Consider the following 17,354-nt stretch of genomic DNA (forward strand, 5'->3'; position numbering starts at 1 on the left):
TTGCAATACCTGTATTCAAAGTAACAGTCGCTCTCTAGAAATGCTGGAAGCCTTTCTTTCTTAATCCACTGAATTGCTTGTTCTCGATCAAGACACTATTAAAAAAGAAATGCCAAATATTTGCAGTATTCTTGACTTTCTTCTTTCATTTGCCATGTAACTGATTCTCTCCATCCCCCTTCTACAGAAGCATTGTCTCAGGAAGACAAATATACAGTGAACATCACCTTTGTTATCCAGTTTAGCCTTAATCATGCTGGGACAATTGAGTTCATTTACTTTCCTATTAACAGCTAAAAAGCTTGAAATCTGATTTCACCTATAGAAGTACAACTTTTTTAACAAATCATGGGTGGTTTTTCTTCAGAAATAATGTGTGTATGAATCATGCTTTTACTGTACAATAACAAATGCAAATTAGATGCTCATAAATTTTCTGCAATAGGAAATTGCTAATTTTTCTGACTTTATCACATTTTATAAATAATCACTATTACATTTTTCCTCAAGAATTTGAAGAATAAGGAACACTTAAATTAAATTATACTCCCAGAATGAGACACCTGTGGATATTAAAAACAAAATCAAACAAATAAAAAGCCAATCAGTTATCACTTTTCCCACTTTTATGTTGGAGCATTGCAAAACTGCATTGCACACAGTAACTCATAGTGGAAGCCTAAGTGCATTATGAATCGGGCCCCTAACAGATTTCTGCTCAGGCGGTCTAAGCCTCAATGCATCATGAAAGCAGAAAGGGAGGTGCTTCCAAAGAGTGGTTTGGGGAGTCAAAGGGAGGTGTTGAGCAGTGAGCTACCCGGAGCCAGCTAGCCAAAAAACTATGCCTGGGGTCTTGCACAGAAAGCAAGATCTCTGACTATGGGCCACAGTGATCCATAACTGTTTCCCTTAGAAATGACACACAGCACACTTTTTAATATTTTTTTTTAAGAGCATACTTTTTCCACTCTTAGGGGATGACCTGTTTTATTTATCTGAGGTGCATTTTTCCTTTTAGTGAAGGTGAGACTGATGATTTGGAAGAATGCAGCAACTTCCCTTGTCCATAAAACAGGTGAAGTTTGGGCAAAGATGGATGCTACTTGCTATATCAAATAATCAGTTAATGTAGATTACATTTTAAATTTTCTTTCCATGAGCTAATATTCCATTAGGGACAAGGGTTATTTCTGCCTCATATATATCTGTAGAGGATTAAAAAAATCTGAATTACTCAGAAAGTGGGTGGTTTCATTTAGAGAGAAGAAAATATTTCAAAATATGGAAAGCTTATGTTGGCAGTGGCTCATACAATGTAATTTGTGGAGATGAAGACTAATTACTCCCAACCACACAGTGTATGCCTCTTTTTGGTAACTGACAAGCTTTTTTGAAATACAGAAGATCGTCTCTTTATTTTGGCTTTTAATATTTATGTATTTACTGACTCACAGCCCAGTTTTTTTATCTGAGTGATTCATAATATGTTCATATCTGTACATGGTTGGTACACAAAATTATAGATACTATCAGAAAGGAAAGAATCTCTATGCTTTCCCCTTCCCCAGAGAAAGATGCTACATTTAATCTGATGGGTTCTGTTACCTTGGTTAGCTTCCTTACCCAGTCAGCCTTAGGCCTTGCTGGGACCTAATCCAGCAAAGCTTTTAGCACGTGTTTAAGTTTAAGCATGTGTTTAACTTCCCTTGATTAAAGTTAAACACATACTTAAGTGCTTTGCTGAACTGGGGTTTCTCTGAAGTAAGGTATGTGGGATGCCAGCCAGTTTCTTTCCATAGCTGTGATCAATTCTACCCAATTCCGCAGGTTTCTTTCTTAATATATTTTACACCAAGTTGATTTTGACTATTGATAAGAAGATACTTACCTCTGTATCAATAATTTGCAAGTGTGTACGCACACATGCAGAGAATATGTAAACTTGTAACAGTCTGAGGGGGAAGTAAAATACAGAGAAAAATACCACTGGAAGTATTTCATAGGCGAAATGTGTTTAAATTCAGGTTGTAGCCTGAAAGGCCTACTAGGATTCTCCAATCATAGCTCATTTTCATTAGTAATGTGCCAGTGATGGCCACTCAAGGTGACTTTTTGTATCAATGTAACATTCAAAGCAACTGTCAATCTCTTCAGTCAGTGTGAAGAAAGCAGTCAAAGCAAAGGAGGCAGCATCACCCGATGCCTGAAGGATCAAATTCTGTTTGATTTGAACTGAACTGCTTGATGCATTTGGTCTGGGTTGACTTCTTCTGGTTCATAGTGTAGGACAATGAATGAAGCGGACTCTTTCACCTTCTGTAGTTGCAGTAACAATTTTTGGCATGCTGTTTTGCAGGCCATTTTGTTCCAGCTCAGCCTTGAGATGCCAAGCTGAACCAGATGTGTTACCTGTCCAGTAAAGGAGGAGTCAAAAATAAGAAGAAACATCACCCTTTCCCCACAAAAGGTGAAGAAAGTGTATCGAGGCATACTGCTCCTCAAAAGGCCATAATGCTTCCTATCTATGGAAAATGGCCCAGAGAAAGAAACATATTCTTAAATAATACAGAAGGTCTGTTGCTCCAAACCACATGAAAGATGTAAGTAATAGTGAAATGGCTTTGAACTTGTCAAGTAAGGCCACCTACAGTTGCAATGATGTGAGGTTATCCCAGAGAGCAATGTTAGCCACACTTGTACAAGCACACAACATTTCCTCAGTTGAATCCTGAAAGCAAATAAGAAATTGAGAATAGCTCTTCTGCTTTTGTGCTCTCAAGCAAAGTATTTGTGAAAATAATTATTTAACGTGGTAGGGATGTCTGTGAGCCTTGTCGTATTGCAGCATTTGTCCAGTTTAGATGCAGATAATTGCAATCCCACATTACTATCATTTTGTTAAATACCATTGCCTTTTGACCTCTCTCAACACTGTTTTCCTTTCTGAAAATCATTACGCTTATACTGGGCAAAGCAGCAGTCTGTTACAACTCCCTGCTTTTCTCTCAGCTTTCCAGCTATGACATAATTTAGAGCAGCCGCCTCTAAAAATGTAGCAAGACCTTAGACTGGCCTTGAATGAAATGAACTGAAGTCACATCAGTCACACCAATGCAAAGTAAGCAAGAAAGGAATAAATCAAGTATCCCAGTGAAATATTTTTTCTCCTCCAAAGCTGTTGTTTAAAGGTAAACTCCCACAACAAATTATACTGTCTTGTATTCTCTTAGGTGCATACAGTGCTTCAACTCCTGATTTTAACCTGCCTCATTTGGTGCTGAAGAAAGCCCTGAAAGTAAACAGGTAGGAATACGAAAATTGATAGTGTCTGATACAATAATTTTTTTCTAAAATCCAACCTATCTTTCCATTAATTTAGTTTTCTTGTCGCCAAAGATTATTTTCTCTGGCCATTTCAATTGATGCTAACCATGTAAATCCTTTGGGAATTAATGGAAGAGAGACATATGTGTTGCCAGACCACAGATGAGCTCATAGCCACACAAGGAAATTAATTAATAAGGAAAGACTGAGATGCATTAGTTTCAGTCAATTTGCACATTCCAGGGATCACTAGTAAAGTAACTGTTGTCATAATATTTTTTCTTTTAATATTAAAAAGTATTCAGACCACACAACTGAATCCTGCCCTACAGAATCTTCAAAATTTTGTGCTACAGGATGTACATCTGTAATTCCATTCACTTGTCTGCTAGACACATGTGTGTTGCAGGGCATAATTTGGCCCATCGTTATGTTTTCCTAACATAAATTAACATTTTTCCCAAGCTACCAAGCCAAACACAACAATAACTACTGCCAGTATCTCTACAGTAAGATCTAAATATAAACTCAGGGGCTATAAGATGCTTACCATAGTGTTGTAATTTGGATCAATATTGAAGGTTGGAGAAGCGCTGCGCATTTTGGAGAGCTGCCCGTCATTCTTTGCTTTCCTTAGAACATCATAAATGGGGTTTGGAGGTTTCTGATCATGTAGAATTTTTTTCAGCTGGCTTTCCAGGCATTGTGGGGCATCATTAACTACTTCAAAAACCCCAAAGTCAGAGTTAAACTTAACCGGCTGGGCAAAAGTCTACAAAAGAAGTTTGGAAAGTTTATAGCATTGTAATAAGGGAACGCTTTCATTTAAGAAAGTTACTTTTTAAAGTATAGAAGCATCCTACAGAATGCAAGCTGGTATTACAAAGCTTCTTTCTCTTGCCTGCTGTAGTTTATGTTCAGGGCCTGGAATAGTAATTTTTCTGTATTCTTGTTCATTAGTCTCTTCGCTGTATAGCTTTCCAAAGCAATTGTACTTTGTTTCAGCTATGCTTAATTGTCAAGAATTTAACTCATTCTATATCACAGACCATTCTTTTTCACATGCAAATAATAGATCCAGTATACAGATGTCTAGAATATATAATTTACAGTGACTTTAGTAACTGTTCTGCAGGGGACTACTTACCTACAGGATCACATCTCCAGCGTTGTTCTCCCATTCATTACCGCAACCAATCAAGGCTTGAAAAGAATAGCAATGAAGCTGACCTTTTAAATGTGGGTTGCATTTGAGGAGGATGAATCTGAAGATTTCCATATGTAGGAAAGGCTTTTCACCATATTGTTACTTGTAGGTCAAACACCTACCAAAACCTATGGCCTGTAGTAAGTTTTATTATACATGACTAATTCAGTCAGATACTGTATAATACATGAGGTAGACCAAACTTCAACTTCAGCTATGTAATTGTAACTTTTATCAACTCCAAAAAAAACACTACATGTGTACACGTTAAAACAGAGCCATGTTTCATCTTTTGAGCTCTGGTATTAGGTATTTCCCTAAAAGACTATCTTTCAAATTCTCTTACTTGAAATGAAGAGGGAAAATATGGATGGATCTTACAGAAGTAATGGGGGATTACCAAGACAGTTATGAATATGAGATTATATACAACCAGAGCATATAAGCATCTCCACACTGAGCTGGAAGACAAGAAGGCATGTTGTATTTAAGAACTGAAGAAAATCTTGGCCATATCCAGACCCAGTGCCAAAATTCTTTTTGGCTTTGTTCCAGACAGGATCCCACCTGGTGTTTGTACAGTTGTCGTTCCCCTGCACTTAATAAGATTATTTTATTTTTTCAAGCACTGCATTTTTCATTTCCTTGAACTTTTTCATATATCGTATATATATATACATAGATAAAATTCATACACATACTACATAAGCTGAATACATGCTACATATAATATAGAAATACATTACAGACCAATTTTATTGTTCTTCACACCTATAGAAGTCCAAAGTAACCACATCAGTGTTAGCTATTTTGTTGCTTCTGTTTGAAGCCTCCTTGTTGATCAAGGTCTTATAGAGCAATGCCCAGGATCAAACCACGTGGCTGCAACATGTGGTTACAACATTCCCTACTTATCTCATAATGTCTTAGTGTGGAGGCTCAGCCTGGCAAAGCACATAGCTTGTGAGAGCTTTAAGTGTATGATTAGTGCCTATGACATCAGAGCCATGCATTGAATTGCATTAGTCTGTTTAGTTACCTAACTGCAGTTTAAATCACAGCTTGGTTTTTGTTCTCTGACACCTTGCGCCTCTTTCGGCATTAATTTTCTCCAGGGTACTCTGCAGATTTTAGTGGTTTTTCTCCAGATGTACTGAACCGCATTTTAAAGAGCCTTTTATGTGTAGTAGATTTCTCTATACTTCATTCAGACCTTCTCCCAATTTGCAATGTGTACATTTCATTTACTTTCAAACCTAATTTGGGCTGCTACCAGCTTTTAAGTGACTAGCTGTGCAACCTTAATAACCTCCAAATATATTATTCCTTATTTATTTTTCCATGTTTTTAAAAAAAGCAACAGAATAAAGTACACTAAAAAACAAGGTGCTTCAGTCTCTCGGGATTTGAAATGCTCTTGCTTGCGGAAAAAAGCAAACAGAGTGCAAATTCCATAATATAGGGCTACATGATTAGACATGACCAGATTATTTCAGTTCCATGTTGTTCAACTTGAAAACTAAACAAAGACAACATTAGCTTATCACACACATCTACTTTTACTTAATCCTTTGTAACTTACTCTAGATCTAGGTTTTTCAGTGCATATTTTAATTAACTGAACAGAAAACATACAGCAACTTTAATGTAATGAAACAGATGCTAGTGACAATTTTTAAAATATAAAGTGTATTGCTATTTTAGGAGTCTGAATACAAATCATTTATAAGACAAATGTACTAATGAAACAAAAGATCATACACTGAGGGGATAAGAAGATTAAGGCTTCATACAATACATACTTGACTGAAAAAGGTGGTTCTAGTCCAGACTTTTGAGGTTTGGACCAAGATGTAGTTACCTATCCCCAAGAATATCAAGAGGCATGCATACTTCCTGTATCAGCCAGAGAGTAGCAAGTAATCCTCTTTACCTGACACTAGTAAGACTACATCTGGAATACTGCATCCAGTTTTGGGTCCCCAGTACAAGAAGAATGTTCATATATTTGAGTGAGTCCAGCAGAAGACCACTGAGATGGTCAGAGGCTGGAGCCCTTGCCCTGTGAGGAGAGGCTAAGGGAAACTGGCTTGTTTAGCCTGAAGAAGAGACAGCTCTGGGAGGACCTAGCAGCAGTCTTACAGTACTTACAGGAGGTTACTGAGAAGGTAGAGCCAGGCTTTTCACGGAGGTGCATGGTGGGAGTAAAAGAGACCATGGTTGTACACTGAAACAACAGATGTTTCAGATATAAGAAAAAAGGTAATTGTGGGATGATTAGCACTGGCTGTCCAGTCAGGCTATGGAATCAGCTGTTGGAGGTTTTCAAGACCAACTGGACAAAGTGCCAAAAAATCTGGTCTCAATACTAAAGCACTGACCCTGCTTTGAGCAGGAAGCTGGACTACAGACCTCCCCAAACCCCCTTGCAGCCTGAGTGATCTATGATTCTGTACAAATCCCAAATTCTACCAGATAGAGGAGCTCATGAAACTATCATATAAAAGCATTTTAGAATAGTTAAATACACTTTCTGGAGAAGCTTATTTCACTTGCTTACTTAAGAAAACTAGAATGATAAATCAGAATGTTTTTGTAAGCATAATAAAAGAAGAGGTAAGTAAGTCCTGAACTTCTTAACTTATCCCCCACCACAAAAATAAGAGTGATAATGTTATGACAAAATTCAAATGGGAACACAAAAAAAATTAACCTGATTTCTTGTAGGAAACATTTTTCCCAGTTACAGTACAGGAGAGAGGATCGATCAATCCATTTCCCTTTCAGTATGTGAGGAACTTTGGAGCAAAACGTGCAATCTAACCATTCCCACACAGTACAAGCCATAAAAAAAAAACCCTGTTCAATACTTTGTAGCAAACTTAAAACCTTTCCCACAGAAGCCAAGTGCTGTAAAATCCTACAATGTTTCACAGGACAATAATGAGAGAGGTTTATGGCACCACCAATATTCTAGGTCATTGCAATAATGAGGAATCTCTTCAGTGAAGATGCCTGTGTTAAGTAGATGATAGCCTACACTATAAAGGAAGGGGAAAAAATTATGCATGCCAATCTAATATACTGAGAAATGTCTTTCTTACCCCACATTTGGCAAGTGCTTTGGCTTTTTACAGACAAGTAAAATACACTAATCAAAGACTAAGTGTATCATTCTCTCTCTAGTTGGTCCAAATTTTGATTCTTTGAAGATAGAGAGGGAAAACTCCAGAGCAAAATTATACCTCAAGATGTTAAGAAAAAATAAGTCACGTTTGGCAGGAGCCTTGAAGCTTGGGATTCATACATTATCAATTTAGCACAATAAATAGTATCAACAAGGACTTGAGAATACCAACAAATAAGAAGTCTACAGGCTTTGCAAACTGTTTCACTCACAGGCAATTCTCCCCTTGAACCCCGTATGACCAATGTAACTCAGTGTAGTAATCTCAGCTTCAGAAAAAATCTCCAAGCAAACAACAAAAAGCTGTTTTCAGACTGTGGTACAGCAATACTATTAAATAAATGAAAAATTGCATGTATATTTTTGACAGCAAAGAAATTTCTTAGCTATCAAATGCACATTGAATGTGGTTTCAGTTGAAGAATAAATAGAATACATAATTCTGAAACCTAAAGTTATACACTTAACTAAAGGGAAGGCAAATTTCTCTCAGTCCTCCCAAAACAGAAACCAAAACAGCATCCATCACCATGTTGCCAGGATATCAGACATATAAATCTCACTGTTCTCTGCCTTAACAGTTTTCAGATATACTTAACTTCAGATACACTTAACAAATGTGTAAATATGCTCAACATATCCCACCCCAAATAATGTAGTTTGATCCCAAGAGAAACAGAATGACTACAGCTTGGCTGCCTTTTAGGTTAAGGCCCTGAAAGGGTGGGAATGAATAGAGACCTCATCCAGGAGTTTTGCCAAAACTTCCTTAAGACGGGTATGTGTGTATCATAAATAAATGTCAGTGAGAGTCCAGACAGAAGAGAATTTGAGTAGCTCTATGAAGTGCCTGGAAAATTCACACTGCACATGGTCAATGGCAAATCTCCCACTGACTTTAATGAGTCCAGGATTTCCCTTCCATTGATGAGTAAGACACAAGTCACAATCACATACCACAACCTAATTAAGAGAGAAGAGAAGAACATTTTGAGTAAACCCACTATCAGTGAGAAAGGAAGTCAGGAATGTTTCTTTTCTTCCTTGAATGTCAAAGATATCAAGCAAGTTTTAGTCCTGGGTAAGTCTCAACATAATATGCAGGTAGGGCCTTACTGATGTAAAAGCCTTTTTAAGGGAGGTTGTATCAGTACCTGCAGCCTCCCTCCACACACCTGGAAAAGACAAGAGGAAACCAAAGAGCATGCGGTGATGCCCTGAATTGATGTGTTGATGCATCAATGCATTGAATTATTCACAGCCATCTTCAAAACAGAGAAGGGCCTGAACTGTGCAGTAGAGTGGACTGCTTTTTGCTTTCTGCTCTCTCTGTCATCTGCTGCTCGTAGATCAGGCCTGTTTTTACTCTTGACAGCACTAGGTTTTCAGGACCATTCTGTTTTCAGAAAGACCCATTGGCACAAACTTTATTACTTGGGCTTTAATTGGTTTTAGAATCATCACCTGCATCAAGTCCTGGATCCCAGACTACTCAGTGGAGAGCTTTTCTATTGAGAACTTTCAAAAGAAGTAGCCTTCAAATCTGAAGCTGATAAAACTGTGGTCTCTTATTAGCTTTCTGCTACAGGGGAAACCCACAGCCAGGGACTCGCCACCAAGAGTGTCATCTCCTGAATGCTTCAACTGAGGTGCACTTAGCTCTTCTGTCTCTAGTGCAATTCCTTGAGGTTGCAGAGGAGCGTGTGTGTCTTCATCAGGATCACTGGTAACTGGAAAATGAGGGGTAAGGTCCCAGCATGGACTTGGGGTGGAATGAGTAGCAGGCACTTGCAGAGTGCATGAGAAACAAGTTGACATTACTGCGCTTTCTTACTGAGGCCTCCAACACTGAGCTGGATGGCAATTTCTGACCTCTCAATTTTCATTCCTAGCTAAACATATTCTCGGATGTTTTAAATACACGGATCAAAGATTTGAATTTAGGGATGCTTGACCAGCTAGAAATGGAAATGTATCCAGGCCAATGTTTCTCTTAAACCTTTCATTTTAGATTAGTTACTAAGGAAGGTGTAACTCGTTTTTATGTCATGTAATTGGTTTCTGCTACTGTGAAATCACTGTACTACTGGCAACAAGTGCCCTCACGAGGTTTTTTGTATTATTTCATGTTTCAGAAATATTTTCTGTACAAACCATCCTTCATTACACCATGTAGATCTTTGGAATACCTAGATATTCATGTCAGATTATATTGAATATTATTATAACAACAGGATCACTTAAAGTATATACTGTAAATCAAAGAAAAAAAAAAATCTGCTGCTATAGCAAGTCCCCAGTGATACAATTTTCCACACACCAGTGGTGTGTTATAAATCAACGCAGAGGCGGTCTTCTAAAATAAGCATATGCTACCCCTGATTTCTTGTATCAAGTCACACAATATTTTCAGTTTAACTTGTTGCCTAACTACTAGCACACCTGGGTAATACTGTTCCCAGGCAACAGTGTATAAGCACAACAAGAATAAAGCAATGGAAATTTCAATGTGGTGTTTTAGTAGAAGCCTTCTGAGGAGGGGGAAATTGGGAATATAAGGTATTCAAACCACAGAACTCAAGGCATTAATAGAACTTAATCCTGAAGAGGGTAAATCCTCAGGAAAAGATCAAAGAGAAAATAAAACCAATTATGAAAGCATTACAGATAAAAATAGCTAATAGAGCATCTGTTTTCGTGAAGGTATGTAAATATATAGGAGACCATTTGTCATCTTAGAAGCCTATCAAGATTACTAGTGTAAAACAGTGTTTACTCAGGAGTGTCTGTGAACTCTTTTCTGTGGGTTCCAGAGCTGTCAGGAGCGCCTGGACAATCGCCATGGTTCAGAGCTGCTGAGCTGTGCCAGGACTGCGGGCTGTAGAGCCCTCTGAGGCCAAGGAGAATTTTGGCCTCTAATAGAAGTCCTGAAATCTGTGCATGTCCAAGGAGACCCAGAGACTAATCAGGCTGATCTTCTTACCCGCTCCATCCTCTGTGATTTGGGGAAAACTTGAGGCATAGTTTCCAAATAAGCAGCAAAGGCATGAAGGATGGTATTCCTGTGCTAAGAACAATCTCGCACATGGAAGGATGCCTGCATTTAAAAGCTACATAGTTAGGCTTGGATTTAGGTAAATATCCTAATGCAGCTGCAAAGGGGGAAAAAAAAAAAAATAGAAAGAGAAAAAAACCCAGCCCTCTCACCACACATTTTCTTCCATCTGTGTCTCCCTAGTTTTGCAAAAATTATTCTTAGGAATGTTGCAGTGTGATGAAAGCACGTAAAGGCTGAGTCCTGAGAGAAGTCAGTATTGCTGCTGTGCACAAAACCCACACTCTTATGTAGAGTTAATACCTCTAGAGTCTATTTTAAGATAAAAAATTGGCATGGGGAGCCCGTTCTACCATCCTTAGTTCTGCAGCTCCCATTATGTGTACTTTTACACAAATCTGTGATGTGACTTAGAGAGCACATCTATGTCTAGTTCAGTTTGGTAAGCCTGAATCATAACTGAATTTATTCCAATAGTGGCTGCACCGTAGTCTTAGGTCCAAGGAGCATCAAGAAATATCCTGCCCCTTCCTAATGCTGGTGGTGGTTCCTACCAAGCAAGTTGCAGAAAGGGGTATATGTTCTCATAGTGCAGCCTGTTGGACTACAGTGCTTTAGGAAGGGGACAGGCTGTGGGGCAGCTCTGGCATAGATCGGCTGGGAGATCCCACAGGAGCCATGAGCGATGCTGTGGAAAGGTCTGTGCCACCTTGCAGTGTGGGGATGGAGAGAATGGGGACAGTCAGGCCCAAGACTACCAAGATGAAGTTGGGTGAGATTGCCACATTGAGGGAGCAGGACAATACATGTGACTCTCATGAGACTGTGGGAAGGTAGGTTAGTTAATGGGGAAAAGGAGCAAAATATAGGGCAACCGGTTAAATATAGAGCACTGGGTATGGTGGTCTAACTGCAACCAGATCAGCACACAGAATACAGCGTAAGGCTGCATCCTTCTAGCTGCAGACGGGAGAGGAAGAGGAGGGGAGTGCCAACTTTGAGACCTTCACAGCCATGAAGAGAAAGAGTTGGTTCCTGAGCTAAAGTGTTTATTAATCACTGAGTGCATCACCAGAAGAATGTAAAAGGACAAACATTTGTTATGTTGGCACATCATGATACTGGAATAAAAGTGGACTCCTTATACTTTTTAAATAAGTATTTATGTGTCTTTTTCCTTTCCTATTCATATTATTTTGGTGCACTGTGATTTAAATACATAAATTTGCAAGAGAAAATCTATCCCCAGAAGTCCAGATACTGCGTTATATTTCCTGACACTGATAAGAACATGGAGCAATAAAAGTTGCTACCATTAAAATACAGACATATTGTAAAAGCCATTTAACTACCCAGTGACAAAATGCAAAATGTTCTAAGCTGGGTTTCCTTACTGTTAAACTTAGTAAGGTGTTTCTTGTATTTTGCAAGGGATTTCTGTAAGGTACTTACTGGAAGACTCAAAAATTCATTAAAGAAGTCCACAAGCATATCATCTGTGGCTAAGCATTCTTCCTACAGAGAGACAAAACCACAAAGCAAGGTTTGAATGAACTATTGCTTCAAAGAATTATTTTTTCATGAGATATGACATGCAAACTTTTGCAAAATGTTATTTCCCACTTTTGAGAATATAATCATTGCATCATTGTTACATTCTAGCCATTGCACACTGCTGAGGTCCTTAGCAATTTAAAAAACACACGTGAAGGTAAATCCTTTGCCAAGAAATTTACAGATAAAGCCTTCATAAGCCCAACAGCTTCTAAATGCTGGAAATCCGCATGTTTTCTTTTGAAAAAATGTGCATAAGCTAATGGTCTAGAAATTCCCCACGTTATACCTTTTTCTCTCACATCTGGGAAGAAGGGGAGTATAAAAGTTCACCAGAGCCTGCTTCTGCTCCCACACTGCTGCTTGGGGATGTTTTGGGAGATGTTTGGGGAATAAAAGGGAGTTCGCTAATCTATAATTTGGCTCACCAAGCCAGCAGTGTATGGAATACTTTGAATCTGACAAAACTGGGAGGCTTCCTGTTGACCTCATCAGAAGTGAACACTGCATCTGCAGGTGTTTTTGTACCCTTTCTGATCCCTGCATTTTAAATCCTGCTAACAAGACTCAAAAACTGTAGAATAGAAATTATTTTTTTTTGCTGTTGACAAATCCGTAAGTATGGATCCTAATCTTACTTCTACTGTACTCAATACCACCACCACCACCCCCATTTCAACACAATAGAAGGTAAAAGTAGAACATTATTCCATTGGTCTTCAAAAATCTGTCTTCAATATAATGAAGACTCCTAAACAGATTTTAATAGTTTTCAGTTTCTTGAATATTCTGTTATTTCTGCCTTGCAACACAAAGAGAATGCACCTAAATCAAATATATTTGCCAATATCAGCAAAGGTCTTGTGACACAGATCTTTTTTCTCTTTCTTAAGTTCACAGCATTGAAATGCACTAGTGAGGAGTAGCATTAAAGAGAGATTATGCACAGTGTACGTGGTATCACTTGTAGGCAGGCAGTATCTTGATCCAAACCCCACAGTGTCTAACTTAAACAGAGACAGCTTGTACTCAGGTAAGGAAGAAATCTTGAGCTAATGTACTTTAACATGAACTGAGAAAGGCCCCTATGTGCTGCATGTCAAGTCAGAACCAGACCTAATGGTGTTTGTCCGGCCTTAGTCTGCCAACATTTGTTCCTTAGCACTTATGGCTGCTGCTGTGACTGATACAGGACAGGCAAGTTAGCTCACGCTCATTCCTGGAAAATGCTGACAACACTGAAAGCAAGGCTTTCTGCATTACAGAGATCGTGCTTTATTTGGATCACAGGCCCATGGTTCAATGCACTTGCAGTACCATGGACCTAGAGATGTTAGGGCACTGATTAAGTAGGAGAATTTACCAAAGTGCCTAACCCAAAGCCTTTTTAAGTCAATGGAAAATCCTCTCGCTAATGTCACTAGACAATCAATCAGATCCAGAAATCTCAATTCAGCAAGTGTTAACACAATTAACAAAAAAATTCATTAGAAACAAGCTGCAGTCTGCCTCATGTTTGGTTTGGGCAATGCACAATTAGATTTGACACTGATAAGGATGAATCTGAAGATGGCTAGATATGATAATACCCCATGAAAATATTTTATTGTTTCAAAGGACTTACTCAAAACAATTCATTTATTACTGGCTGAAGTATAAACTCTTTAAGAATATGCAGTAACATGTTTTTAATTTGCCAAGGATATAATTCTCTGTAGTCCTATATAACAGCAAGAAATGTAAACACAGTGGCTGATTAATCAATAAAATGTTTATGATCTTATTAATACAAGCTTTATTACTTACTGATCTTACTGCATCTATACACAATATACTTTCCTCTGGTTTTGTGAGGGGTTTTTTGTGGTCAGTCTTAGTTTCATTAAGCATAGTTGCACTTTCATATTTGCACGTTATAGGTTATGAAGTTGCATACACAATACTATAGCTTAGATTTTTGTGTCAGGAAGCATTTAGTTTCATTTCTTCCCATACCATCTTTCCCGCTGCACAGTCCAAATTATGACTAGAAAAAGCTGCCTTACTATTGCAACTGGAGGTCAAGGTGTGCTAAAAATTGGCCCAAAACTGCAGTTTTGCCTTCATGCAATTTGCGTACAAATAGGGCCTGATTTCTATCACTCTTTTAAAATTGAAAGGAATTTTAAAATAATTTTGGCAGTGGTATACAACCATTTCTTAGATATTTTGTGGAAACAAACCTAATGACTTTCTATCTGTAGTATTTGATAGCTTTCTCTATTACTGCCATCATGAAAAAGTACAGAAACACAGAAATATTGTTAGACACCAAAGGAGAAGCTGAATGTGTGTCAAAGTGGCACCATCTTGAAAGGTTTGCATTTCACATTGTAGCACCCACTAAAATGATAAATACCTCTCCACTCTTGAAAAATATATAATAAATGGCATCTTTAAATGTCAAAAGTTAAAGTTAATATAAAACCCCAGTCCTACACAGAACTCTGACAGCTTGATGTCCATGTGTGAAGTTCACCTGGAGTCAGACATGTCTAGTCACATTAAGTAGCCTGCAGAATCAAGGTTTAATGCAATGTCAATATGTTGTTGAGAGATGTTCTCATTTACATATTTATGTATGCTAAATATCTGCTTATATATTTTTTCCTCTACCTGAATTCATGTTGATTCTTTTTTATGATAATAAACAGTATAAATAAGAGTATCTAGAGGCTCCAAAAAGGAATAGCAATACATTTATACATTAAAATACACAGTTACAAAGGCATCCAAAATGGGGAAGAGGCAAATGTTACCTAAGCTGCAAGATTTAAGGTGTCATTTCATATGAGGTAATAGACAAACATATATACCTTTCAAATGAGAAGACAAACATCAGGGAAATCCTACAATGAACTATGAGCAAAGGGCAGAAAAGGTAAAGTAAGGAGAAGATTTTTAAACGTGTCATGTTGAACCTTCCAGCTGATTGTTTCCTTCCTTCATCCTATTTAACTTTCCTTTCCATTTCTATCTTTATTCTCCCTAGTTTCCTGTTACTGAGAAAATTGTTTGACTGAGAAAATTGTAAGAAATTACTCAGTACTCTATAGTTTCATGAAGGAAAGAAATGAGAAACCAGACAACAGTTTCCAAAAACATTTTTTGCTTTTTTTCCTCTACAGTTACATGACAAAATGAATGATCAAGCCTTATATAGCATACTTACAAACACTTCTTCTGTTATACGTGGAGGCTCTGAAACACAAAAATGAAACATCATATGTTATCCAAGCAATGCAGTCAAGCTTGTTCAACTACAATTACTGAACAGAAACAAAAAGTAGTGAGGCATGACAACCTTCCTGGATATTCTGAAATAAAATAACTTAGCCTGAGGAAATAAAATAAACCCCAAGAACATGCAGTAATGTTGACCCATGCATAAAAATGTTGACTATCACAAGAATGATTTAAATATAATTCAAGTATTTTTTAACTAGATTATTTCTCACACATATCAGTCAACTTCTTGTCAGCTTTCCTCTGCAAAATTGATAACTAGAAGCTTGCTGGTGTTAATGAAAATACAGATTTTTATGAGACTCTTGGAGCCTTGAACAGCAAATATTACGAACCACATGATAAAATTCAAAAAAATGTAATCATCGGTGTTCCCAAGTAACCAAATCTCACTCGTTCTAGGAGAATAGTCCGTCTTTTGTGATGCCATTTGAAGGGAGTAAAGTTCTCTCTTCAGATTGGTGAATTTTGCTGGGCAAGTTTAAACCTTGCCATTCAAAATCCCCCTCTTTTGTATCACTGTCTCTGTGAGACAATCACTCTGGGGTCAGACCCCCCGTCTGACACAGATTCAGTCCATCACCCTCTGTGGAAAGCACTACATACCAGTGGTAAGCCTCTTCGACTGCATCCTGGATCTACATATGTAAGGGCCAGCACCCACACCTGCAAGCTTACGACCTCATTTGCAAAGGTGAAATCCTTGACTGCAGACCAGAAATAGAAGCTGCAGAGGTCCTGAGCCTGGCTGGGGCCTGCTGGTCTGCAGCAGGGCAGGCTGGCTCTGCTGCGTGGCTCGCAGCAAAGCGGGGTTGCTATGGCACTGCAAACAATGCACGGGATGAGCTGAGCGGTAAGCACATACTTCTACCGTGGGTGCAAATCTCGCTGAAGCAGACTTTGATATTAGGCACGTTGATGATACGGTCCCAAAAGAGATGCCTGTGAAGTAGGAATTTGAGGATACTTGCAGCAAGAAATGAAATCAAACGCTCTTTTCTCAACTGACCGAGGCAGCTCCTAGTCCTATCAGCTGTGCTCAGGAAGTGCCCAAAATGTACCAAGAGTTTCCCATTCCCAACAAACTCTAGCATTTGTGCCCCCTTCCACAGAACAGTATGGTATCTCCAGTCATACTCTTCAGCTGTGAAAAGAAGTTTTATTTTAATTCATACATGACTTTGGTGGAATCCATGATCAAATGAAAACAACAAATGCACACACTCAGGGACTACAGCTTAAAGTCCAGGAATTGATAACTGTCGAACAAGCAGCAAATCAAATATCAGAGGCAGGGAAAATGGCTTCATCCTAGAAACACGTGGTATTTTGCACCCTCTAGTCCAGATGTGCATTCCCACTCCTGGGGGTGCTTGCCCAAACACCACAATCATTGCTCTAATTACTAAATGCCAGAATAATACTACTTCTAATTGTCTTGGTGGAATGTAGTTAGCTGTCTGATTAGCTTTTTAGCATGGATTTTTTTGTGGGTTTTTTTTTTTACTTAAGGGAAGAACAACATTTCCAAAGACCTAAGAGACAAGCTGAATAATATCATAGCCAAGATACACATTTCAGACAGCAATATTTGATATACGTGAAAAGCATATTCAACAGAAGCAAAGAATACAATATGAAGATTCAAACTTAAGTGAGCTATGGACAATTTAAATAGTATGATCAGTATTCTGATGAAGTATTAACTACCCTTAAGTTCTCTGTATGCAAATTCTATTCAG

The 17,354-nt window shown here is 38.2% G+C and overlaps 1 protein-coding gene across 1 annotated transcript in view; it reads right to left on the reverse strand.

The window, feature by feature from the left end:
- RGS22 (regulator of G protein signaling 22) overlaps window positions 1-16,243 on the reverse strand; it is a 63,486-nt gene extending 47,243 nt beyond the window's left edge. Inside the window, exons 1-5 of the mRNA XM_052787606.1 lie at window positions 16,219-16,243; window positions 15,539-15,567; window positions 12,226-12,288; window positions 3,875-4,096; window positions 10-95 (exon numbers count right to left, since the gene is read on the reverse strand). Coding sequence (XP_052643566.1) covers window positions 10-95; window positions 3,875-4,096; window positions 12,226-12,288; window positions 15,539-15,567; window positions 16,219-16,243 — 425 coding nt within the window. The remainder of the gene's footprint in view (window positions 1-9; window positions 96-3,874; window positions 4,097-12,225; window positions 12,289-15,538; window positions 15,568-16,218) is intronic.
- Between the last annotated feature and the right edge of the window lie 1,111 nt (window positions 16,244-17,354).

This window comes from Harpia harpyja, chromosome 5 (assembly GCF_026419915.1).
Source record: "Harpia harpyja isolate bHarHar1 chromosome 5, bHarHar1 primary haplotype, whole genome shotgun sequence".
Classification (NCBI taxonomy): Eukaryota; Metazoa; Chordata; class Aves; order Accipitriformes; family Accipitridae; genus Harpia; species Harpia harpyja.